This window comes from Phlebotomus papatasi, chromosome 2 (assembly GCF_024763615.1).
Source record: "Phlebotomus papatasi isolate M1 chromosome 2, Ppap_2.1, whole genome shotgun sequence".
Lineage (NCBI taxonomy): Eukaryota > Metazoa > Arthropoda > Insecta > Diptera > Psychodidae > Phlebotomus > Phlebotomus papatasi.
The window spans coordinates 17,886,103-17,913,263 of NC_077223.1; the positions used below are offsets into that span (position 1 = coordinate 17,886,103).

The window sequence follows — 27,161 nt, forward strand, 5'->3', positions numbered from 1 at the left end:
TTTCCAAAAGTGATAAACTGGTAAATATTTCCTAAATGATTTAGATTCTTTGAATACGAAGCCTCTATTTATTTTTGAATTTTACAAAGATTCTTTTTCCAGAAATCTTTTTATTGAGAATGGTAGAGCTCAGAGGCAAAATGACACATATCCTATGCTTTAGCCATAGGATATGTGTCATTTTTCCTCTGTGCTCCACAATGACCACTTGGGGTAAAAAGTAACAAAAGGTATGGAGCAAAAAATATTAAAGCCTGAAGCAATTTCTGATGTCTCACGGCGAAAAGAAACATCACTTCCATGTCCCGCCACTTTTTTTTGCATTGGTCAAACGATTGGTAGTCTCTTGTGTTTTTTTCTAAAATAGCTAGAAAAGCGCTTTTCTCGTTCAGATAAAGAAAACTGTGTTTTAAAAAGGTATAGAGGAATAAATTACCTATGAAAAAGGGTCATCTAGGTATTTTTTGTAAATTTACGAAAGCCCGTAATAAAGCAAATCAAAATGTGATAATATCCCATGCCTGGTACTATTTGCCCCAACATTTTTGAGAATGGTTACAAAATTACCTTTTAGGAAATAGCTCGATAAACGTATTTCCTTACAAAAAGGATGAAAATGACTTTCACAAAGTTGTAGAGCAGTAAATTTCCTATAAAACTGCGTTAATTAGAAACTTCTGGGGCACAGGGGTAGCTTGTAAAAAAATAAAATACCCGTTTTGTGACTTTTGCCCCAGTCTCCCCTACTGTTTAATTATATTTTTTAAAGATAATTCTACCTTAATCCTTAAGAGAAGGGAAAGTGTTTCGGATTAATACAAAATGGAGTGTTGTATGAGATAATTCGTTTTGGCCATGGCTAAATTACTGATTAACTAGGTAATCGATAAACGAAATAGACAGTAATGACAGTGATCAGTAACTATTAGTAGGGGAAACTGCTCTTCCTTCGAACGTTCATGCCTTCGAATAATGTGATTTTTTTTTTAGTTTTCCTAAAAGTCTTACACATTTCTATTAAATATTAGTTGGCTTATCATCAATTGTTGATAACTCCGTGATAATTTAGTGTAAATCTCTTACGAAAAACAAAAGAAATTCACATTATTCGATGGCATGAACGTTTGAAACGTTGAAACATTTCCTTTACTTAAGTATCAAATCTTGAAGGGAAGATCTCATGGTGATAAATTTACAAAGAGATAACTTTTAAGATAGATTTTCAGATTTTGATAGAAAGATAATTTAAAGCATTTTAAGAAAATTTATGCACATTAATTAATTTCTTTATCTTTTACAATCTTTTACATTTTTTGCTTGCTTCCCCAATAAAGTGGCACAAAAAATTCTTTACTTGTGTTTATTTGTGAAACTGATGAAATCTTTTGAGTTGTTCGTTATTCTCCTATCACTCTTCTTCCAGAAAAAATGATAGACTATGCTATTTATAGCTAGAAAAAAATGTTTCAAAAGGTAAAACAGAAAAAAAAGATAATAAAGTTTTTGTTAAGAAAATTAGAATTTTTTACTGTCTCTTAAAATTTTATTCTAGTTCTATGCTCTCGTCTCCTTAATCGAACCAACCAGGACTGACTCCCTCTCTCCATAAACTTACTCAAACACAAAATAAATTATCTGTGGGATCGTTCTGGCCAGAATTTACCTTTTCTTTTTCTCCTAATAATTTTTTCAAAGATTCAGTAATTTGCAAAGATCGATTTGTAAATTATTATTGTGAAATTAACTCTTGTAAATTAAAAAAAATTAATGAATTACCATTTTTTATTTATTATATTGCAGCTTAAATTTGTAATTCCTTTTAAATACTAGTTATTTAGAATTAAATATTTTATTTTCCCCAAATTGATTTTTCTCAAATTTGATTCAATAAATTTTTTCCTGATAAGAATTTTTTTATCAAGACTTTTCTTGAAATTAAAATTTTGAACCGTTTATAATGGTGAAATCGCACTCTACTTAGATAAATCATCTCCAGTTAGTCCAAATTTGGTTTAAGATCTTTTATTAAACGAATTGTAATTTATTTCAAATTTTTCTGAGGCTGTTTATCAGTATTAAACCGGTGGTAGACGTATAGTTACTGAAATGAGTGGAAGAGCGACATAGCTTGAATAAGTTATAATTATATACTATTATCTTACTAATGCTTTTATAATTTACTTCAATTCTAAAATAAATTCTTTTAAAGCAACTAATCGAAGATGTTTCGTAAAGTCGTAAATCTGTGACGAAATATAAAAATTCTAACACGTATTTAGTTTAAACGCAATAAGGTAAAGTACCTAATGTCGACCACTTAAGGAGGATAGATTTGGGAAAAACTTATGAAAAAACAGTTAAAATTTGTATTTTTTGATAAGGTTTTTACCTAATATTATAGAATAAATCTTTATCTATCTTATTGAGAATTTCATTTAGCCATAATATAATTTAAAATTAGAAAAAAAAATTTAAAAATGCGAAGTGTTCCTCTATTCGACTACTTTTATATTTGAGTGCTTCTACTCGACCGCCTAGGGTTCCTCTACTCGACCACCAATTTTTTCTTAAAATTAAATAAACCACAAAACTATAAAACTATAAAGTAATTAATTTAACTTAGGCTTTTTGTACACTTTACGGATAACACTTAATATTAAGAATTAATTAAAATAAAATAGGAAAACACACTTTTAGGAATTGTCGCAAAATAGAACAATATTTCAGTGAAAAAAGCTTCACATTACTATGATTCGTCGACCGGTCAAATTGTGGAACATCATATTTGAAATACACCTTCAATTTTAAGACTCAAAATTAATACTTAACTTAATCATCGAACTAAAATTGATGCACAGTAACATAGATAAAGTCCTTGACTACCGATTAGACTAAAACTTTAAATTTTCTAGTAATCTTTAAGGGTAATAACTGAAATAATTCCTTAAGAAAAAGGTCAAATATAATATTAAGAAGCATGCCATAATTTACTGGAAAATTGCGAATTTAAGAAATTACTTTCATGCTTCGCATTTTTATTATTTTTTCAGTCTTTAATAGTCAATTTTTACAAATTTCCAACTGATTCGTATTATTTATGAAATATTGACTCAATAATGTTAAACCATTCGCTAAATATTATTGCAAAAATAAATAAATTGAATAAATATTTCCACCGGTCGACTTAAGGAGCCCAGAGTGGGCAAGTCGAGAGGCGGTCGACTCGAGGATACTTTACCTTATAAGACATTTTTCCTTTTTCTTAATTTAATAGTTATTTTAAGGATCTTCCGAAATTTAATTAGTAATTAATTAATTTAATTAGTAAATTCTAAAGTGAGATTGTCAAATATAATAAAAATGTATAAACATAATTTCAGTTCGAAATTGAAAATTTTCAATTTTGTACCTATTATTTAAATTTAATATTGTAAAATTTACATTTAATTATTCAATAATATGAGAGGGTAATATTTGATAATCAGTTTACAAATTAACTGGTGAACATAATTAGATAATTAGAGATGCTATGACTTTATTGGTTTTAATAACAAATGAGGTTATTATCATGGTTATTTACAAAATTGAATAAAATTTGCATTGCTAATAAATAAATACTTGGAAATAAAGTATATCTGTCTGTCTATTTATCTATCTATCAATTTAACCAATAAATTTAATCTTCCTCATAAAAATAAAATTAAATAAATTTATAAAGAAATTAGCTAAATAAATTGCTTTTCTCGCCAAATCATGAAAATAATATTGCATAAAAATGCTTTATTTAGTCGATTGATTTCCAAGAACATCACCAAATTGTTGATTAATTTTTAAACGTTTTCAATTTCAAATTCTAGGAATTTTACAAACTGCAAAAATAAAGCTCACCTAAATATATTTGCAAGATGGGAAATGATGGGAAAACTCCAATAGGAAGTTTCAAACGCTGATAAAGCTTTACCCACATATTCTACACTGAACCAAAATATTAATATTGAAAAAGGAAATGAAATAAATTTTCACTATAAAGGCAGGAAGAAAACTTTCACGGAAATATTCTTTCCTCTGCAACATGTTAAGATGAAATTCGCTACAGGGAAAATATGCTCTTTCTACTTTTACAATATTGTATTTCAAAGGATATATCTCGTGCATAAAATATTCCCATCACTTCTTTTGAAAAAAACAACAGAAAGAAAACATTTTAGGAGTGAAACTTTTATACCTTTTATACATTTTCGCATAATGAAAAGGTATATAACTTGAACGACGAAATCATATTCACTGCAGTAAACATTTGCAAAAGGTGCATATAAAATGAAACAAATGTAACACCTTTCGACCTCATGAAATTGATATGAGCTTACACAATTACACAATAAAAATCAACCCTATTGCTAAAATTTGTCTCTCAAGTATTTCCAAGCAACTTTCATGGAATTTGGGTTCAAGTTTTCCTCTTGGATTTTCATTATAAATTCATCGTGTAAGAGAGAATTTAAATGAAGATGGGTTGATCTTTTCCTGTGAGTAGGGTAGAATAGTTTAATTGCGAACTTGCTTCAAATTATAGATTTTTTTTTTAAATTAAGACTTATAAATATGAATGAATTTTCGATTAATCTGTAGCGCAAAAAAATCAAATACTAAGATTGAGATATAGATAAAATAGGAAGAATTTGGGCACCATTGAATTGGGACACCTTTGAAATAAGGCTTTCTTTTCTTATTTTTAAATGGAACTGAGCCTCAAAAGTGTCTCAATTCAAAAGCTCAACACTTCCCCCTACTACATTTATTGAAAGAAAAATTCTGATTTCCCATTTTTCGTTGTGAAAAATTTCCATTTGAAGCAGGTTCTGAATTAGGCTATTCTACCCTAAACAAGAAAAATCATTTAAGAAAAATTACCCTGAGTAACGTAAAGCAGAAAACTTAATTCCACCCATGCATTCAAATTTTTAAATTATAAATTTTTGTATCAAATACCGTGCTTCGTGCTTACAAGAACGTACAACAACGTTGAAAAAGGTAAATCCTAATTAATAAATTTCATATGAATTTTTTATTTGTATATTTGATCCCTAAAAGAAAAATTTTTCAAATGTAATGCAATGAATATCTTCCAAAAGATTAAAAGAACAATTTTAATCCAATCTTTGTGAATTTAAGCTTATTGAAAATTCAATGAAATACTATACTACCTTTGAGAAAAAATATCCACCTAGAAATTATTCTTCGAAGATATTATGAGTTGCTCAAAGAAAAAGCTATCGTATATGAATTTCCTTATTAAAATAGCCTGTTTTTGCTCTTGAGAGTGGCTCTTGTGTTCCTTTATTCAATTTTGCATCAAGGGGTAACACTGGTAACATATATTGTGAAACCCTTGTCAATTGCCCAGAAAATGCTTCGCATATTCCCAGAAACTTAACTTTTAAAGCGCGAAATACTAGAAATCCAAGAATTTAATCGCGAAACCCGATATACTCAATTTTTTCATTGAAAAACCCAATTTTTGCATCGCGAAATCCGAAAAAAAAACAAGATCATGGCAAAACTCAATAAACTGAATTTTTGTGACGGAAAACCCGAAAACCCTAAGAATTTCACCGAGAAACCCAAGAAATTCAAGCATTACATCGCGAAACCTGAGACACTGTAGTATTTTTGCATCGCAAAAACCGAGAAACTCAATAATTGCACCGCAAAACTCAAGAAAGCGGAAACCCTTATCAGTAAAAATGGGAACGAGTTACTCCTTGATTGTGCATCGATTTTGACGACTTTAACTCTTTCGTCTCCTTTGGGACTCTGGGTACCCATGGAAAAAGGATTTTTTTTTGGACTATAAGGATGTCCAAATCTAGGATATTTTTTGCAGGATCCCAATTAACTCCTGAGCTAAGATATTTTTTGGTCAAAAATCGTGAATTTTCGATTTTCTGCTTACTTGCAGATATTGTGACTTTTTTATATTTCTAGACCAGAATAAGGGAAAACCTCTCGGGGCCAATAAGTATGATAACTAACAATTATAGATTGCATAATTTCGAAAAATATTTTTTTCTTAAATTTTCAAAACTTGTTCAAACTTTATGGGTACTCTCGTCCCCAAAAATCTAGAGGTCAGGTGTTTTTGTGTGAAATATTTTGAGGAATCTGTTGGCAAGCAGGAATTTGGTGTCCTCTTGACCACTTTCTGGACATCCCAGAAGATACTGCTCAATAATTCTTCTTGTTTTAGTAATCAACCTTGTAAAGGAGTCATTTGACACGCAAAAATTATTCAGAAAATTGATATTATTGGCTTTTGGAAAAGTGAAATTTGTCTCTTTTTCGTTCTTTTGGGGACGAGAGTACCCATGAGTTTTCCAATTTTCCAGAGGCGGAAAAAATTCTTTCTCTACAAAAGTATCATAGTTGACCACTAAGACTTAAAATAAAGTGAGTTTTACTGAAATTTGTTCGCTGGATATGTTGTGGTCCGGAAAGAGCTAACAGATTTAAACAAAGGTACAAAAACGTTCTGTTAGAGCTAAGCAGGGGTGTCATGATAACTTATTTTCGATACTATCGTTTGTCGATTTCCGAAAAATTTAAACGATAGCTGCACTTCCTGAAACTAATATAGATGTTTATCAACAGTACTCTTTTAAGAATCTCACAATGAATGGCCCGACATTGCGTAAAAAGTCCATATTCACTTAATGTAATAGATATAGATTTATCGATACTATCGATTCGATAGTGTCGAAAAGTTCCACCTCAGCTTTTCCTGGAGGCAATTGCGTTTTTAGCTAGTAAATAATGTCACAATGGGAATGTTCTCAGGTCATAAAAGCTATGGTATAGACTTTATACTTGAAAAATTGGCATATATCCTGTTTTAATCCGATTTTGATGATTTTAAGTAGTTCGGACAGTCGGATAGTTAAATTTTTTTTCATTTGTTTTTAAAAGACTGAATTAATATTTAAATATTATTATTAATATTAGACTTTTTTAAGGAAAATGTATCAAAAGTAGCTTCAATTTTTCGTTGAAACTTCATTTAATTTCTTTTTTAATTTACCATAAATCCATTTTCATATCTTTTGTGATTTCGAATTATGAAAATGGGAACATTTCCAGCAAGAATTCTGTGATTCATTTCCAAGTGGACTTTTCTTGGTGGAAATTCCAATAAATAAATGTTCTTTTATGTGTTTAAAAAAAAAACAAATTTAAACCTAACTTTGATAAATAGATCTCGTAAGCTGAAAGGTGACACAGCAAGAAGAATTTTTCTTGAAGAAAGTTCCGGGAAATAACGATCAAAAATTTAACGGAAAATCCTCTTTAAAAAGTCACAAAAATTTTTCAACAAAAACTCCCAGCTCAACCAATTTTAATTACTTTGAGATGTGGAAAGTTGAAAAATTCTTTAGAAGCTTTTCTGAAATAACATTGTAACTTTCATTGAGAAAAGTTGATCAAAGGTTTCCCTAATTTTTTTCAAAAGCCCATTTGGCGTTTTAAAATTTGATTTTCTACATTAAAAAAATACAAAAAAAACCATTTTTAATCCAAATTGAATTATAGAGAGTTTTTTGAGAGGTCATGAGATTTAAAGAAAATTTATCGGTAGGGGAATATGGGCATGGTTCGCACAGAGTGAACATTCAAACTATGCGAATTTTCTCTTTGTTTGCAAAGAGCTAGTTCGTCTTTTCTTAGCCATAAGATTGATCATCATTAAGCTCATGAAACGAGATTAGAAATGGTAGGTCAGCTCTTTGCAAACAAAGAGAAAATTCGTATCGTTTGAATGTTCACTCTGTGCGAACCATGCCTACATTCCCCTATAAAAAATCGGCATTTTATCAAAATACTTACGACAATTTAAAAAGGGGTATATAAAATATCATTATAATATTAAACTTTGAATTTAATTAATATTATTTAACATCAATTTTTCTATTTCATGAAAGTTTTTGAACTTTACGAAACGTTCAGCCATAACATTTTCATCTCAGTGGGAGTCCTGCGTGACTGTGGTGTCCTTTGATTGATACTTTTAAAGAGAGACATTAAAGCTCTTAAAGAATTGCCTGCAATCAACCATCTTGCTGACTAGAGACTTATTAATTCTCTGACATAGCAAAAAAAAAGTTCCAAGGAGCAATTTCAAGAGAAAAGCTTTCTCTGCTTTTCTTCTTGAGATTGTATCTTGCACTTAAGTAAACTGAATCTCTCGGATTGTGGAGATTAATATATGGAAATAAGGAGGTATTAAAGTTTCACCCAGGGAGATTTTCCAGCGCAAAAAAATGTCCCATTGAAAAAGTGCCAATTGGCGGTTAAATGGAGTGGAGAAAATTAGGTCAATTCTCACCTTATTGTATCCCTCCATCTCAATGGCGCCAAGTTCCTCCAGCAGGACTCGCGTGGTTCTCTTGAGTTGGCGTCGAAAATTGAGCCGGGAGACGCTGTCAATACCAATGACGATAACATTCACTTTCCGCCTACTGGCGCGTGGTACAGCATCCCCAGGGGCTGTCCGGTGGGGCACGAAGTAGTGAAAGTCCTGATAGATCTCACCCAGGCCAAAGTTGTCGCACGTCACTTTGACGAATTCCTCCCCAGGGGATACCCGGTGACGCTCTCCGAACACGATTGGCGTCACTTCATGCTGAAACTTGATCCACATATCGCTCTTCCGCGCAAATGACTGATAGTAGCAGGAGAGAAGAGTGGGATCGGTGACGTTGTATAGTGACTGGAGCTCACTGGCATTCAGCCGGATCCAGATGTGAGTTCCATTGGATGCCGTAATGCCCGCTGAGCAATGAATTTCAGCTGGATCAGTGATAAATCGCTGAATGTGGGTGTCAAAAATGGGAAATTTGGGCATTTTACAGCCCACTGTATTCACAAAGTACGCTTCACTTTCGGGATCTATATCATCGAGAGGATCTCCTGTAAAGCGTAGGAGTCTCGTGTAGAGTTGGGAAGACTTGAGGGTTTCCACATTGAAAAAGTAGAAAATAAGTGCCACAGCTAGGGTGAAAATCAGCAAGAGTTTCATGAAACTCTGCCGACCTTCCAACACTTTCACAACCGTCATTTTGTATTTGATCCTGAAATAGCAACAATAATTGCAACGCATAATGATAAATCAATTTATATATCTAAAGAGGAAATGGAAAATTGAAAGAACCCCTCTCATAGGACATTAGAATTTGTGAAATTGACTCAAAATAGGAAAATGTCTTTTTAGTAGAATAAAAAATTTTAAAGGTGTCTATCAATTGGCCTTTAAAATCTTACATTGAAATTTAACATTGCAATGCTTGTAACATAAAAGTCTCTAAAACTTTTAAAGTGTACCTTACTTATAGAGGCTATTACTACCACTGAATAGGGAGTGGTATAGGTAAGTTTTAAGAATCATGATACTGTCTTACTTAAACATTTCTACAAGATTTTCTGATCTAGAGAAAAACTGCTTTTAGAAAAAGATTTTTTCGCATTTATTGCACCTTTCTACCATTAATGCAGCGTTGACACAATTAAATTTCTTATATAAGTTTAATTTAATTAATCGGTTTAAGTACATAATGGTTCATAACCGATTAAAACCAGTCGAAAATATCAGAAAATCGAAGACCTTTCGAATAAATATAAACTTTTCCAGTCCTTTGGGAAATATACTCTAGGGAGCTGTATTTGACCCTTAAGGGCAGAATCACATTGACAGTAAAATGCTCGCCGTAGCCTCACCGTATTTCGTTAATTTAGAGAATTTTATAGAGAATTTTGTTCATAGTCACTTAAGGTCTTATGAGAATTAACTCGTACTGACTCCTACTTACTCGCCAAAATTTGAAAAGTAGGTAATTCTTCGAAAAGTTTAAAATTGACCTTTCGGAACTGGTTTTAAATTACGAAAGGATCATTTTCAAGTCAAAAGCTTCAGTTTGAAACTTTTTGGCATCAAATATGACCTTGATGTAACTCTAGAAAACGTTACCAGTTAATAAAAATTTACACTGTACTTAGCATATTTTCTAGAGTATATATCTTTAAACTTAATTCTCATACAATTTTGGATTGCCTAATTCCTCATATCATATTAGAAAAAGGAGGGCATGGGACGAACTTGCATTAAACAGTGAGCGTTTATAGAGCATGTCGACTGTACAATTTTTATGTGTAGATATTTCATTTATCATTTCTTACAGCTGAAACACTATTCAAGCTCTTAAACATGAAACAGTCAATCAGCCAAACAATCAAAAGAGAACCCTACAGAAGCCCTTATTGATGATAAATGTTAAAAATGTTTTTCGAAAGATTGAATCAAAAAACTTTTTAAATAAATGAGTAACTTTTTAAAATTTTCATCAAAATGAAACATTTTGACACGATTTACATGAACAGATGCAGGCGACTTTTAGCACAATGGTCCGTTTTGACGAAATATGTATAGGATTTTAGACCAATTTGGCGTATTATAGCAAATTGTTAACAAATATATAAGGAAAACTATCAAACTTTCTTCAATAATGACAAATATTTTTTTTAAATAAATTGAATTGAATTGAAATATGGACATAAATTTCTCTAGTGTGTAGAGGCCATAAAGGACTACACATTGTGAGAAATTTTCGTCAAAATGAGCCATTTGCGAGACCATATGCAGGCAATTTAATTGAAAATTATCCATTTTGACAAAAATTTCTTACAACGTGTGGATGCTTTAATAGCCTCCACACACTAGACAAATTTATGTCCATATTTCACTGCTTTTCCTACAAAAGCGTATAGACAGTTTGCTTCAATGTGGATATAAATTTCTCTAGTATGTAGGGTTAAAAAAATATCCATATGCATAGGTTTATTATGTAACTTTTCTTTTTGAATAAAACTGAACATTTTGGATATATCGATTCAAGATTTTGAAAAAAAAAATTTAATATTTTTGTAATGGCCACAATGCCCTCTACGCACTAGAAAAAATTATAATTATGTTGAAGAAAATTGCCAATGCTTAGGAAAAACTGTGAAATATGGGCATTTTTCCAGTGCATAAATGCAATAAAAGCCTACGTATTATAAAATAATATTCGTCAAAATGGGGCATTTTGAAGAGATTTACGTACGCGTGTGCAAACGACTTACTTAAAAATGCTCCATTTTAACAAAAATTTCTCACAATTTGTACAGGAATAAGACATTGAATTCTTAGTCAATTTATAGCTAACAATTTTTCAGAAAATATTTTTTTTAGGTTTTAATTTTTCCAGTACAATATGCCACTATCGACCCAATCTATATCCAGATTCTTTAGCCCCGTAATGAAAATTCAGGGTTGGAATAAATTTCCTTTATAAAACGCTTTCAATAATCAAAATTGGTGAGGATTGTTAAATAAGCATTAGATTAAATTGAATTTTATTCATGCCCAAAAAATACAAAGTATGTTTACTTAGGACTTAATAGGTTGTATTATAGGGCTACAGAAGTCCTGGTTGATCGTTAGTGGTATTCCTGGCCGTTTAAGGGTTAAACCACGCATTATCGAGACAAATAAATAATATTAAGTTGCCATAAACTGTATCCAACCCCTATCAATTGGTTTCGTGAAACATTTCCCCACATGAATAAACCCTGAACAACAACTCACAATTTTTGCTTTCGTTGCAGGTTTCCTCCAATTACTTCCACTTCTGAGAATCACTGAGAAATGTTTTTAATGGGCATTTCTGCGGAAGAATTTTTCACAGATTACTGCCAGCAGCTGCTGTCCAAGACTAATTGACGTAGACGGTGAAAAAGAGTCATTTTCACCCCCTTTTTCACACAATGTCTCTCTTATTTTTTTTGTAAATTCCAACCCTCACTTTCTTTCTTGTTCACACATAATTGGGTGAGGCGTTTGCAAGGATTTTCGAGAGGAAGGAACTTATAGTGTGATCCCAGCTGGATGGCAAATTTGCGTGAAATATGCAGACAGAGGGAGGATGGGGTGTTGTTTTTTTTTCTCTTCTCAGGGCAAAAACACAAACAAACTAAATGAAATGTTTCTTCAGAAGAACTTTGACCAGTCGACCCGGGGAAAGTGCAAATGTGACTGAAAGTTTTGAGAGTAAATCTGCTGGGATGTTGGGTGGGTGAGGATTTTTTCCAGAGCATGCGCGCTTTTGGGGAATAATTCTGATGCTGGGAGTTGGGGACCATTTCTCCTTTGCGTTTGTTTTCCTTCGGTTTCCTTTTTCAAATTTAACCAACACTCACAAATAACCCGGAAAATTTCCCATTCAGTTTATCCTTTGCCAGTATTACTGGTATAATAAAAATGATTAAGAAAATAAATTATTAGTGTTAGTCGTGTTAACAAATTGATTATTCTCCGCAGGAGGCTGGTATTATCGTAAAGTAATCGGATTTCTTTCCAGTGGATAATGTTAAGAAGGATGGGTAAAGTTAAACCTTCATACTAGGTTTCTATTTTCAAGCTGTTTCCAATTATGAAATTATCAATGCCTTTAATAATTTTTTTCAAAAAATTTCGAAATCGGGCTTCTAATAACGATTGTAAATTTTACAGAGCAATAAAAATAATCCGTGACTAAAGCATTATCAACGTTTAAAATATCTCTATGATAATTTTGTCTTGCAATCATCACTTCATTTTTTTTTGTATTACGAATTCTGCAAGTGTAAGCATTTTACATGTAATAAACCCTTTACCATGTCGGTCGCTCATGTAGTATTACAGAAACATATGTCAATTATAAAATATTTTAAGACAATGCAATGGTGTTTTCTGATGTAAAATTTAATAAATAATAATTTTACATATTATTTTCAAAATTACTAGAAATATTATTCGCGAAAAATACTTTTCTCTCGTACGTAGAATCACATTAACCTTAAAAATTTTTACCGTTACCATCAAACTCTCACAGTTCTTCTCAAATTTATAATTTTTAGCGGAATTTACAGAATAATAAAATTCATTTAAAGGGGTTACCTGAATTACAAAACCAAAAAGTTGTCGATAATAAATCGATAAAACTCACCAAAAACGTACCACAAAACCTTCAGTAGCCAATTCGTAGTATTTTCGAATATACAGAGACGACAGTAAAAGATGGCCAAACACGTTTGTGCGTTTTCGATCGAACGTTCCAAACTTCGAAACACGTTTTCTCCATTCTCATTATTTACGATTTTTCATGTCATCATCATCATCATCATCATCTTCAACCGCTAATTCCTATTAGGGTCACAGGACCAGGACATTCAGGTTAATAGCCCACGCCAGTCGATCCTTCGCCACTTTAAGGAGATGTTTGCGATCGGTCCAAAGGAACTCCCAGGCAAGATCCTGAATTTGATTCAGCCACCTTTTCCTAGGTCTGCCCCGTCGAGGCCCCTCCACAATTAATCGCATAGCTTTTCCGTAGAGTAGACTATTTCTTAATTTATGCGCTGAACATGACCATACCGTCGGTTCCGAAGAAGACTATTGTAAGTCCAAAATAAACTTTACAGGAAAGAGGTTTAAAGTTTGACAGCTAAAATTTATTTTCATTAATTTCACTGCAATTAGTATATTTTCAGCTTTTGAAACTGTTTTATCATACTTACGCATTGAATATCTTCTAGTTAACACTACTTTTAAATTAATTATAGCAAAATTGTGGGCAAAAAAATTCAATAATTGGGCACGTTGATTTTAAGTTTTTTTCTTGTAACTTTTGCAGGAATATCTTAATCAACATAAAATTTTCTGGGGATATAGATCTAAAGTTTTTGCATCCAATCCGACGATACCATCAGTATTATAATATTTTTAAATTAAAAAGCGTAATAGTCTCCTTTTCTTCCAAAAAATGTAAAAAACTACTAATATTTGGCCTTCTAATTCAGAAGCCCCCTTAATTGGAGATCAAGCCTCGTTTTCTTTTATTGTATTTCTGTATTTTTCCTAAATAATACTGTAATTGTCACCTAATATTCCATGATATGTTAAAAATGTAGGTCCTTATTGAAAATAAATTCACGATAAGCGCCATATGAAAAGAACTGGCACTACCGGTCCTTTTCTGTATTCCTAAAATAACATTATACTGCTCAAAGTCTATCAATAGTCAATCAAAAGTTGTTGCTAACAATTCCTATTGATAGTTACACTTAAATTTAACAGCTGATAATGCATAATTTCTCGTTAGTCTCCCTAAATAATAAACATTGTCTTCTTTCTTTGGCCGTTTTGCCGATTTTTAACAATAGCCATCATCGCCTGTACCATTTTCGGTTCCGAAAAATCCTTCACTCGTTTTCTTTCGTTTTGATTTTTTCAATGATGGAGGCTAAATTTATAATATCCATCTAATAATGCTTACACAGAATCTTTATCAGAAAACATCCGGAAAATTTATTTTTCTTTCTGTGACCTAGTGCTTAGGGAATAGTCCTGAAAGAGTTGTAAGCAGATCACGATCGATTGAATTTAATTTTATTAAATTTTAATAATATTGTTAAAAAAAATTCAAATGGACATACGCCTCTGTAATGCTATATGACCGCTATTATAGAGAAAGGATTGGGCAAAGTTATCTACCATTATTAGCATGTTCATCAGCCAAAGCTGCCGGTAGTAATAATAATTCACTTTTGTAACAATAATACCCCGCGGACAATAATGTTGAGGCTAATACAATTTTTCCCATTCCACTGGATACTATTTCCGCTTCAAATGAACGAATTAGAGTGAAATTCCCCGCGAGGACGCATCTTCATTCTCTCTATTTTGCAGAACGATAATGTGGCGCAAATACAATGTATCCAGGGGGTGTTCTTTTCGCCTTTCCCGCTTCCTTTTTCCCACACGCCTCCCATGTGTGGCACCATTCAGAGGTTTTCTATGAAACCATCTCAAGACTGCCATCACTAATCAATGTTCACCCATAATTATAGACTGCCTTGTGGTCTGATCTGTCTTCACCATTTCAGTGTCATCCACCACAGGCCTCCCGGATCAGTCGCGCTCCCTCATAGCACGAGGGCGAGAACTTTCTGCTCAACTGTGAGCCGCTCTTGATATATGTGGCTGTCTGTACTTTCTATAAGCTTTTGATTTTATTAAAGTTCAAATAACTAATTACCTCCTTAAAGACCCCATGGCTTGTGATAAGTTTGCGAATCACTGGATAGATGTTATTAACAAGTTCTAATTATTGATATAGCGTAGCAGAGAAATCTGTCCAACAAATTGAATTGAACTACAATTTGTTTAAACGCTGGTAACTGTATTTCAATATAATTATAAATTAATGAGAATATATTGTAGTATTACACATATGCCCAAGAATCGCTCGAAGTACACGTCCCGTATTCGATATCCTTAACCGTTTGGCCTCACAGACATTACAAAAGTTTTATTCACTTCGTCATCCCTTTTTCCTTGCCTTTTTCCCACAAAAGTTAAAAGTTATTAAAATACATTCATAAAAAAGGATTCTAATGTTTCTAGTCAGTGACGTCATTTATCATACGGAAGTCGTTATAGATAGATTATAGCTCTATAAAACGTCATTATAAAACTTACACACGCTTTGCGTACAGCTCGATTGTGCGTAACTATTCTTGTGACGATTTCATTCAATTTATTCATAAAAACAACAAGTGTACGCTATTTTAGAATTACACTTGTAAATTTTACAATCTTGGAATGAATGTTGAGATTCAAGCAAGTATTTTTTTTTAGAAAAGAGTAAAACCATTTATTTAAATGTCTATTTAACTGAAATAACAAATTTAAACCGAATTTCTTCACAAAATTTCACAAATTATACACAACATTTTCACTACAATTTAATGCTCTTTAATTTTGCTTTCCTCGAAATTATTATGTAGATTATGAAATTCCTTTTCAAATTATATATATATTCATTTATCATTACGCGTGGTATGTTATACATCAAACATGAGTAATTGAATATCAAATAGACCTTCCCTTTCAAAAAGAATTATAAAAATTTGATTGATTGAAAAATTGCCTTGAATTGTTCCATAGAGTCGAAGATATAAACTCTGAACTCTTCAAGACTTTTAGGAAATGTGCGAAAAAGTTCTGTTTTTTTTTTTTTGTAGCAAATCCGACCCCAAAGACCTCTATTGAATTTTATGTAAGTTCTTTTTTTCGGAAATAATATTAAATTGAAATCAGCAAAAAGGTGTCTTGTAGGGGGAATCACTATTGGCTTACAATTCTTCGTAATCCAAGAAAAGGGATTGTTTGCAATTGACAACGAAGCGTTGAGTGCGCTAAGTAAAAATCCCCATAATTATCGCACTATGATCATGATGATGATCAATGATTGATACTCTTCCTCTTACCATTCACAAATTAAACCCTTTTGTAGGAAAAGTGCAAGAGGACAATCTCAAGATCACACTGACATTCCGATCGTCGGATTAAAGACATCTGAGGACACAGATGATTAAACTGGAGCATATCTAGGCATAGAGGATGAAAGAGAGACCTACAATTTGCCATTACGGCTCATGGAATAAATTGCAATTGACTCTGTGTGTAATTTGTCATTTCAAATTAAAGGTGTACGAACTTCTCATCTCCCACAAAGATTGTTATTTAGCTGATGAAGAGTGAGAGATCCATGACACATGAAATCAAGTTACTTCAAACCTGTTGGTACCCTTCTCTTTTTTCTCTTATTGTTATCCACTGAATTGGTGGTCAGAGGCTGTCTTTCAATTCAATTAGCCAAGATCCCTCACTCAACTTAAACTAACAAGCCGCACTTGAGATCTGATATGCTCAACACAGGAGGATTTACGTAGGGAAAGCCCTTTTAGTGGAAATTATAGGTGTGCTTATGAAAAATAAACATAGCTCGTTTTCATGATTTTAATATGGATCACGTGCTTTCATTTCTTGAATTCTGTACACAGAACCCTACATGTATACAATAATCCCATGATTTTTCAAACTCTGCAAAATTTTTATCCACAATCCTTCAGATAGTCAAATTTTGTCATAAAAAAGTCTTACATTAAAATATGTTTCGTAGATCGTTATGAATACTAGAAGCTAAACGGTAACAGATATAGTAGCTTGAGGTTTTCGAAGGACTCATAAGGCAATTTTCTGTGGCCAGACCTAAGTATAATTAGGCTCGAAGGAATGCCTTGGCGCTTTAAGTACTTGGTCTATTGATATCCTATATTTTGCATCATTTAGGATATGAAATGCAAAAGACTCAGGGCAGACCTAGAACAAGGTGGCTGAATCAAATTCAGAATATTCCCTGGGAGCGCCTTTGGATCGACTGCGAACATTTTCCTGAAATGGCGGAGGATCGATAGGCGTGGGCTACTAAACTGGATGTCATGGGCCCGAGACCCCAATAGGGATAAGCGGTTGAAAATTATGATGATGAACACCTAATCTTATAGTTTAAGTTTAATGAAAAAACGTTATATCATTTGTATTTAATTAGGAGGATTAAATAGTTTTCAATACTTTACGAAACTACCAAGTGTTCTTTACCGAACAGGTGTTCTTTCGAACCTAATAACAAATTCAAGGGTTTTAACCATTCAAAATTTCAAAAATATATTTCCCAAAAGCTCATATAAAACAAAATAGAAAACGGTGAAAATAGAAAACCTTGCGTAAATGTTATTCTCTTTAGCATTTTTGAGTCCGTATCAGTTTAATATTAATTTAAATTTGTCTATAAATCATTAGAAAACTATTTCGAAATTGAAAATTGTTCAAGGGGATAATTTTGATTTTTTGACCTTTAACCTTGAAAGATGTATATGGACAAATTGTTAAGCTGGACTACTTTCAAAACTTATCCGAAAATTGACGATATCTCGCTTAATTTAATTTTGATAAACAATGGACCTAATTTTTGGTGTATTTGAAAATAATAGGAAGCAAATGAGAAAGGAGGGGGAGAAAACAATGAGATTAGTTTCGAGATAATGTTATTCAGGAGGGGTCATCTCAGACCAAAAGTCGATATGCTCGAATTTAGATGGGTGTTTAATAAAAAAAAACGCGGAAAACTGTATTTTCATAATAACTGTATTACCGATACTTTACCGATTCATTATCGATTGTAACCAATGCAGTCTGATTTAGTATTACAAGATCTTTCAAATAAATCCATATTTGATCAAATCGATTGAAAAATAGGCTCTCCAGCAGAAAGGTAGGCCTTTGACTTTGAATAATTCAATGTGGTGATTTTTCCAGTGAAAGGTATTTATGGACGAAATGTTAACTCTAAAACATAACCTAAACTAGATAAAAAAAAACATAACCAAGAAATCACCTAATATAATTTTGAGATAAATCAAAAAACATGTTTCTTTTAGTTATGACCAGCACACAATAACTTTTATTTTGTAAACATGTTTTTGATATTTCAATGAGAGTGAGTGAGATCCAGATCTAGTCATCTCGCTCTCTTTCATAGGAAAATTTGAAAACATGTTTACTAATCAAATTTTATTGTGCGTTGTGTATTATCTTAACTCTTTGACTTATTTTTGAAAGGGGTGGGGAACGATTTGGCTTAGTTAGTGGCTAGAGAGTGTTGACTTAATGGGGGGTCACCGAAAACCGGATATCAATATCTTCACATTGGGGGACTTTTACGCATTCTGCCATCTAGAAGAAATCGACTTCCCTATAATAGACCAATGAAATTAAGGAATAATTCTTCTTATTTTTATTAATACTAATCCCAGCTGTAACTCACAACATTTATTGAATTGTATTCCTGTTTACCATTTTTATATAAAACGACCTCAAAATCCAGTTTGCAATTCAAGGATGAACTACATCATCCTCCCCTAATTTATTTATTTGTTTATATTTTTTTATTTTTGAAATTTCTCACATGCTTTTTATAATAATTCAGCAGTATGTTTAAGGACTTTAATTTAATTTAACGTCGAACGAAAACTCTAAGTCAATATCTCTTACTGTTTGGTATCTAGCCACGACAATACAGTTTATGAAAACAATTCCTCACAAACGAATGATTGTCAAATTTGCAACATTGTCTTTGGAGTCCTCAATCACAAATGCCACGGTTAAAGTTTCTTAAGTGTTTTTCACTTTACATCAACTAGACCTTCTGCGAGGTGTGGCGTCAAAGAAGTAGACGCTAAAATTGAAGCAAATGAGTACTTCTGTAGTGATAATTGAATTATTTATTTATGTGCGTGTTTGTTCAAGTGGAGAAAAAATCAAGCAATATATTTGAGACTGTTAATCGCAGCCAAAGGGATATTTTATGTCTCACATCATCATGATATGTGGGAAAAGAGGCATTCATAAGGTGCTTTGTCCAAGATTCATGCAACCTACAGAACAACTGGACAGACAGACAGTTGATAGCACTTACCTTTCAACCAATCCTTAATCCTTCATGTCTCTGGCACGAGATTTCTATTCCTGATACTGTGTGCACACTCTTCGCGTCATCACGTTGAGGATGGCAAGGCCGTCTCAAATGTTGAGTATTGTATCTAAAAATAAGTAGAAAAAAAACGATTTAGTGTCAGGCTAAGAATATCTCGCATTTCCAACTCATTGACACGCAATTTGTTATTTTGGTCAATTCAATAAAAAATAATATCAATTAATTTGAAGTATTAATGGGATTAAAAAAACGAGGCATTAAATACCACAGAGAAGGCTTACGATAAGAGTTTTTTTTTCATCTCAATCCTATTACAAACATCCGTAGTCTCGTTGCTAACAAGTGAGAATTGAAATTTTTATGAACTTGAAATTTTTGTACAATAATCTCTGGGGAATTTTCGGAAAATTCTCAGTTTTGGTGTATAAATTTATGGAGTTCCTTTTCATGTTATTTTCAATAGAAATTAACACAATTAAATGTACCAAAAAATTGGCAGTATTTAGGAGGATGATGCCTAATTTTTGCTGATGTGCGTTTTTTTGTTAGGCCCCCCATGGGCTGCGTAAGAAGGTAAATATTAGACAAGCTGCTAAATAGAAACACGGAAGCTTATGCAGAATAATTTTCTGCACATCGTTCATCTCTTTGTTCTAGCGACAAATACCGCGGTTTTTTTTTGCTTACCATCTCTCTATAAGAAGATTCAAATAGTCAATAATTGACTCCTTCAGTGAGTAATTTTCTTGTCTCATTAGTGGACTCTGCCGATGAAAGAATTTTCCGAGAATAGGCACAATCTCAACATGAGATCGTCGTAAATGGCGCGAAAAACCAGGGAGATCAGGAAACTGGGAAGTAAGAGAAAAACCTCATCTCTATAATCTCTCCTTATGAAATTCAATACTTGAAGCGATACAATCTTCTATTTGCCCTATCTCACAGATGATGAAGAATTCTCCCAATCAATATTCATTGAGTTTTTTTTTCTACTCCACAATTGAGTCTCCAACCTTTAAGCTTTTCCGACTTGTGAATGTCTCGGAAAACTTACAATTACGTCAGTTTAAGTTTTCTCAGTTTTCTTAAGAAAAACAATATCCTTCAGTATCGTCAAAGCTTCTTCCTGAAGCGTTATTTAAACGTTTTGTTTCACGCGTGACTATTTTCTCCATTGACATCTTTAGGGATTTTCCCAGAAAATACGCGCGAGATGCGATTAAAAACGGATGGGAATACTTTTACAACCGGATTCATTCAGATTTATCGGGAAAAGTTACTATTACTACTTCATATCTTGATAGTTTTTATTGCATATTGCTACTAGTGATTCTAATTGACGTTCCCAGGAAACATACTTTGTAAGCTGTATCTCTTTTTACATTTTGGTGATACTAATAAGGAATGTTTTTTAAGATAATGAAATAACTATCCAGATTTTGTTTTTAAACTTAAAAAAATCAATTGTAATGGAATATAAGGGGAAGTGCTTATTATTTGGGACAGGATGCATATAAGGAGCAATATGTCCTAAGTTTGAAGTGAAATATTTTCAATACAAATTCGAATTTTCTCTTACTTCCTTTTCAGAAGTGTTGTTTGGAACCTTGACAAGCAGTTTATCGGTTTTACTTTTTATAAAATAACTCTTAATATGTTTAAAAATAAAAAAGAACGTACACATGAAGTTTACTGCAATTTCGGACACATTGCTTATAATATTGGACAGCTAATCCATCTCAATAGGATACCTATTGTTGTTCATTTTCTTAACCTAACTTAGCAGGTCCTCTTCCTGTTTATGAGGAACAAATCACCATTAACGTGAATTAACACAATATTCAATGAATATTTAATAGGGTAAATTTCGCATAGTTGCATGCAAGCGCCAAGGTCTTAAATTTAAAATGTACACTGAGAGAAATCCGAAAAAGTTAAAATAACATTCCGGAAATGTTTATTTTACCCTGCAGTATTGATCAGAAATCGGTGTAAGTATTATGCTTTTTAGGTGCATTAGGGGTTAAAGTTACCCTTCTTCATGTTAATTTTACCCTTAAAAATGTGTAAAATTAACATTAAAAAATGTTGATATATTTTTACACCTAAAAAGTGTTAAAATTATAAGAAAAAAGTTAATCGTACCCCCACTTTTTTCTCAGTGTAATACTTCAAATACAAATTGAATTCTTTTTTATTACATCTTTTTAAAAAGTATTGCTTGGAACTTTGTAGACAGTCTATCATCTTTGTTTTCTCCAAAATCATTCATAATACATTTTAAAATGAATAAAAATATAGACATAGCTTTGAGCAATATTTCAACCACCTTGATTCTCATAGTGACTTGTCCTTCCGGAATTCTTTCAAGGTCCTTTTCACATAATTTCATTCGTTGAAGCGACATTTTTTGCCAATTTTGCATTGCAATCTCTAGAATATGCTAATACTAAAAATTCATGGATATTTGAGGAACAAAAAAGTGGCCGAAATTGCAAGCTAGCTGAAATTTGGTACCATTAATCTTATCACTTAAAAATATCGAAGAAAAATTGTTAGTACTTCACTACAGTTAAATAAGACTGAAGTGAACACAAGATTAGATTAGTTTAGATATTTCTCGAAAGAAACTGCTCTCACTGAAGTTTCAGCAAAGCAATTTTAATTCAAATAATAATCAAAATTGAACGAATTTAGCGTTAAGATTTTTTTAAAAGAATAAATTTTTAAATAGAATACATTATTCATTAAATATTGGAAGAATATTCCATAAGTTTAGTCAATTTATTTGTAGTGTCCAACTTTACCCTCAAAGTGTCCAAAATTGCAAGCAGTCCCAAATTACAAGCAGTTCCTCTATATTCATTTAAATCCTACAAATATTTAGGTCCAAATACGAAAATGTATTAATTCATATTGATTGAAAATTTCTGCATTATCTCAGATATGGTTAATCTAGACTTGTCAGTGATTTTATTATTCTTTCACTTTATATTTATTTATCAAAAATATGCAAAACCCTTGCGGTCATCGTCATTTTAGCGCTGCTTCTAACCTCATGAACAAATCGATTTGTTGGAAATGTTACAATTATCAGACTGCTAGGAAATCTAAGACTATACAGTAGAGCCTCGTTATAGTTCATATTTGGTTCCAGATTTCACACTTGGGTCGCACTATAGTCCATGTCATTTTTTTTTAATTATCAACGACTTTTAGTATTGAAATTGCTCGACGGCTTCCACTTTCTTTGCGATTGTGGTACTTGTCTTCGCTCTCTTCATTATGGATCACAATAATCACAACTACTCAATAAAGTTTGCCAAAAATATTAAAATAGTTATGACAACATTGCATGTCGCATACTAGAAAACATAACCTAACTTAAAATCAGTGTTTTGAAATCAACGGTCGATAAATTGCGGACTATAGAGAGATGGCCTATAACGGGGTTCTACTGTAATTTAAAATTTCATTTAAATTACAATAATATTTCAAATTTATTGTTTTTAATATTCACGAACCAACTTCTGTACTTCAGGAAAAAAAAATCAGTAAACAAACCTTTAAAGTTTAAACAGTTACCTATTTGCTGAACCATTATCAAAAATATCATGAATGGAGTTTACTAGACAAATATTTAGATACAATATCTGTGAAAATCCAATATAAAAGCCGCCAAACTAACTTTTACATGACGCGAGGAAAAACTGTGAAAATTTCTCGGCACTTTTCAATGTTAAACTTAATTAGTGATCGTTTTTTCTCTCTCTTCTCAATCTTGATTGTTGAATTTTCCTCACAGTGAGAAAACTCACTTATACCAATTAATTTCTCAGTTCGGGGAAAATGGAGAGAAAAAAAATCAATTCATCAATCTGTTTTTCCTCTTTGAATTCTAAGCAAAATGCAAAAACAAACTATAGTTCCGACATTGTTGCACGTGAGAAAAAAAAAGTCGAATGGAGCACAACTATTAAATATTTATTAATTATTTTGATCAATTTTCTTATGCAAAAGTATATCGATGGATGAGAAAACTGAGAACTTTTGTTTTAAATATCGTCACAAACATATCCAATTCCTCTAGCAGGTTCGTCGCTTGATCGGTCGTGAAAATCTTACGTATTGTCTTTCTCTATTTGCTACAAAATTTCAAATGTTTAGCGGGTGATAAAAAATTGCTAAATTATACAAAAATGGAAATTAACCTTCAGGGTCATTTTCTACCATCAAAAAGAATACATATTAAAGTGATAAAAAATGTCAACCCAATCACTAATAGACATCCCAAACAAATCCTATTGCTTTTGCAAATTTTCTATTTGTCTTTTGTCTATAAACAAAAATGAAATGTTATGCACTGAGCCACACTGTTTTTTTCTCAATTTTCTAAAAATTCTGCTTATTCGAAAACAATTGTTAAAATGTGAAGTATTGCTTCAAATAAATTACTTACAGCTGTGATACCATAGCAAAGTTATTATGTTAATTTAGTCCCATCATATTGCACAATGGCAATGAATAGGAAAATTTCTGTCAGTGTATTTCTCGAATAGTATTTCACACCTTTGACTTTCTCACACCATCGATGACTCTTTTGGACTTCTTCTCTTTTTTTTTACACCGTATTTAAAATGACATATCCAATAAATTACATTCACGTGCCAAAAATTGCAGTCTCGTTTCGAGCTGAATTCAATGTGCTACCGATTGTTCTTCCATTCAACTGGTTATTAAATCTTGATTGCATTTGAACAAATTACAGCCCTTAGTATATAATTAATATGTTATATTTGCAATTCTAACTGATATATTTAAAAAATAAAAGATCAAGTTATTAAACCTAAAGAACAACACTATTTTCTTTCTATTTCTGTAGCACATGTTTTGCGTTCTAATTCAATTTTCACACAATTCTCTATAGAACGTCCCAAGTGAAAGCTTTCTGGAATTTTCCTTTATAATTTAAATAAGGAAAAAAACAAGAAACAAATAAAAAACCGGTGCAAAAGAATAAAAACATCATTGGATAAACTAAAAACAATACAAGCTGATATACACGGTACAGTGTAAAGGAAATAAAGGAAGTTAATACAATTATTATTATAATGGAGCTCTTCCAAGAGAAGAGAATGAACATTTTTAGGACTTTACCGGTCTCAAGTGCTTCTACATTATCGACTTTTATATGTGTTGGTTCTTGTCTCGACTGTTTTCCCCTGTCCCTGACGTGTTCTAAAACCTCTAAACAGTCGTGACAGGGACCAATACAAAGAGAAGTCGATTATGTAAAAGCACTTTAGAACAAAAGTGCTAAAAAAAAACTGTACATTTTTCATTGGAAAAGCACTATTATTCTCCCCTCTATAATCTTCATCTACAGTGGATATCAATAGTTTGTTGCCTAATGTTAGTTTGAAAAACCAAGTTACTTTTTAAAATTTTTCTTTTTGAAAATGAGGTCTCTGTAATCCGCAGACCTTATTTATATATTTCAAAAAATTAAATTTTTTTATTTCATATAAAAAAAAAATTGTTTTAAAAAAGTTGATCATTTTTAATGCATCAAAAATTTGTTGCTTCATTTGAAAAAGTAATTCAAAATAGTCATAACGTGCAACCAACTTAATGTAAACCGGCTATATTTTAATTTTATGTCATTTGAGAGGCAAATCTGTTTTGTTTTCAGACTGCTACATCCGGTGGCTCCCATACAAACTCGTCGTGTTTTAAAGCCATCGCGCATTACAGGGCAACAGAATGTTTTATAGTGTAATGGGAAAGCACCGGTATTTTCGGAGTCCTTGGTGTCTCTTCAACATAGCTCCCGAAGAAACTTATAGTCCATTACGTCAATTATCCCTATCTCTCAATTTAGGGATATCCATTATATCCCTATCTCTCAATTTTCTTCCCAATTATCCCGATTTTCCTCAAATATCCTGGAATGGCCTTTAATTCCATTAAAAGTATTGTGTCCTTTTGTCTCCTTTACACAAATATTCTCCTTAAAACAGGAGCTAGAGTTGGTGAAGATCATCGAGTTGAAAAGTAAAATTACCAACAGAATTTTAATAAAAGGTTCAGAGTATAATGGCTTTATACTCTGAACTTGGTTTTGGATAACCGTAACTTTTAGGGCCTTGCGATCTTCAGAAGCTTTAATCCTTTTTTTCAAAGAGAATATTTGAATGATTTTTTTTATGAATTTGAAAACTATTCAAAGATTTATTAGGTGGCAAATTGCAGTGAAAATGAAGAGATAGAAATATGGTTTGCTCTAGAAAAATCTTTTTTAAGCCCTCCTTTACAAATTGTTCTCTGAAACGACCAACCAAAGATAAATCATTATTGTATAAAAAGAGTTTTATAAAAAAATAGTTACATTTCTTAAGAGTTTGTTTTATGCTCTAGCGCTTTTCCTACATACTTATGAGGTTTGTCCCGGAAAAAATCGACTGGTCAGAAGGGCTAGAATAAGAAACGCATATAACTCGCAGTAGGCAAATTTTACAGGAGAGCGATTTAAAGCTGAGACTTTATATGCAGAGTATACGATTTTTTAGATTTAAAATCTCTAGGGTAACGTGTGGTATTTCGGGACACTTTCTAGCACTTTCAAGTTTCAAACAGCTTAACGACTTCTCAAATAATTTTTTTCTTGTTGATACAAATATTTATTTTCCGTATGCTATCCAGAATAAGATTCTTATCGAAAAATGTTGAAAAATGCATCATTTTTTATAGAAAATAGCAAAAAATATAAAGAAGTAAGAGTGGTATATTTCGGGACATTTGTGTGTATATTTCGGGACAGACAAAAGTCGCTATTATGCAAATAAATTTCACCGAGCCTGATTTTTTACCTTTAAGTAGAAGGTCTAAACTTCTCTCTTTCATAAAAATTTTGTTTAAATTTCACTTGTAAAGTGACTGAAATCGAAACAATCTAAGCACTGTTTATGTTTACATCTGCAAAATTGACCACACTGAAGGTTTTGTAAAAAGGGAAATGTGAGGTTCACAATTCACGCGTATTTCACGCTTTAAATCAAATAAATAAGTAAAGAGCTTAATATTTCATATAGAACTTAAAAATAATATAGAAAACAAATATTACAGGTAAGATTTTTGAGGAAATTGTTGCTCCTGATTGGATAGTAAGGGCAAATTTCCATTCGAATTTGACAAATCAACAAAATTGTTTGTTATTTAGATACTTGGAACCTCCGGGAACTGGACTAAACCTCTAATCTGAAACCCGTATAAGACCGCTCATGAGCTATGCATTAGCAATTTTAAGTCATAATTTACTGTTCTTTTCAGAATTATTTTGCTAATTTACTATGGGATTCATGAATATTAACTAATTATATTTTGCAACTTTATTGAACCAAAATTGGAAATTCAAATGCTCCATAAAATATAAACTGTTCTTTGATTGAGAAGTGTATTAATAATTGTTTACTGTTCTTCCAAAATTCATAATATTTAAACAGTGAAATAAAATATATTGTATGCATTTTAAATTATTCTATTACCAAAAAAAATGTAATTCAATGAGTAAAAATTGAAAGTTTAATGTAACTCCATAAGATATAAATCATCTCAGAAAGAGCCCCAATTTTATGTGCTTTTGAAATATCATTTTTTCATAAACTTTTTCTCATAAATCTGAAATGTAGAGATTTATCT

At 31.8% G+C, this 27,161-nt stretch overlaps 1 protein-coding gene across 2 annotated transcripts in view; it reads right to left on the reverse strand.

The window, feature by feature from the left end:
* LOC129802850 (uncharacterized) overlaps positions 1–27,161 on the reverse strand; it is a 30,404-nt gene that overhangs the window by 2,543 nt on the left and 700 nt on the right. Inside the window, exons 2-3 of one of the 2 annotated variants that reach the window (XM_055849009.1) lie at positions 19,446–19,569; positions 8,378–9,122 (exon numbers count right to left, since the gene is read on the reverse strand). In XM_055849009.1, the coding sequence (XP_055704984.1) occupies positions 8,378–9,109 (732 nt within the window). In that variant the 5' untranslated portion in view covers positions 9,110–9,122; positions 19,446–19,569. Of the gene's footprint in view, positions 1–8,377; positions 9,123–11,671; positions 12,121–19,445; positions 19,570–27,161 lie in introns of those variants that run through there. The other variant, XM_055849010.1, reaches the window with a different exon arrangement.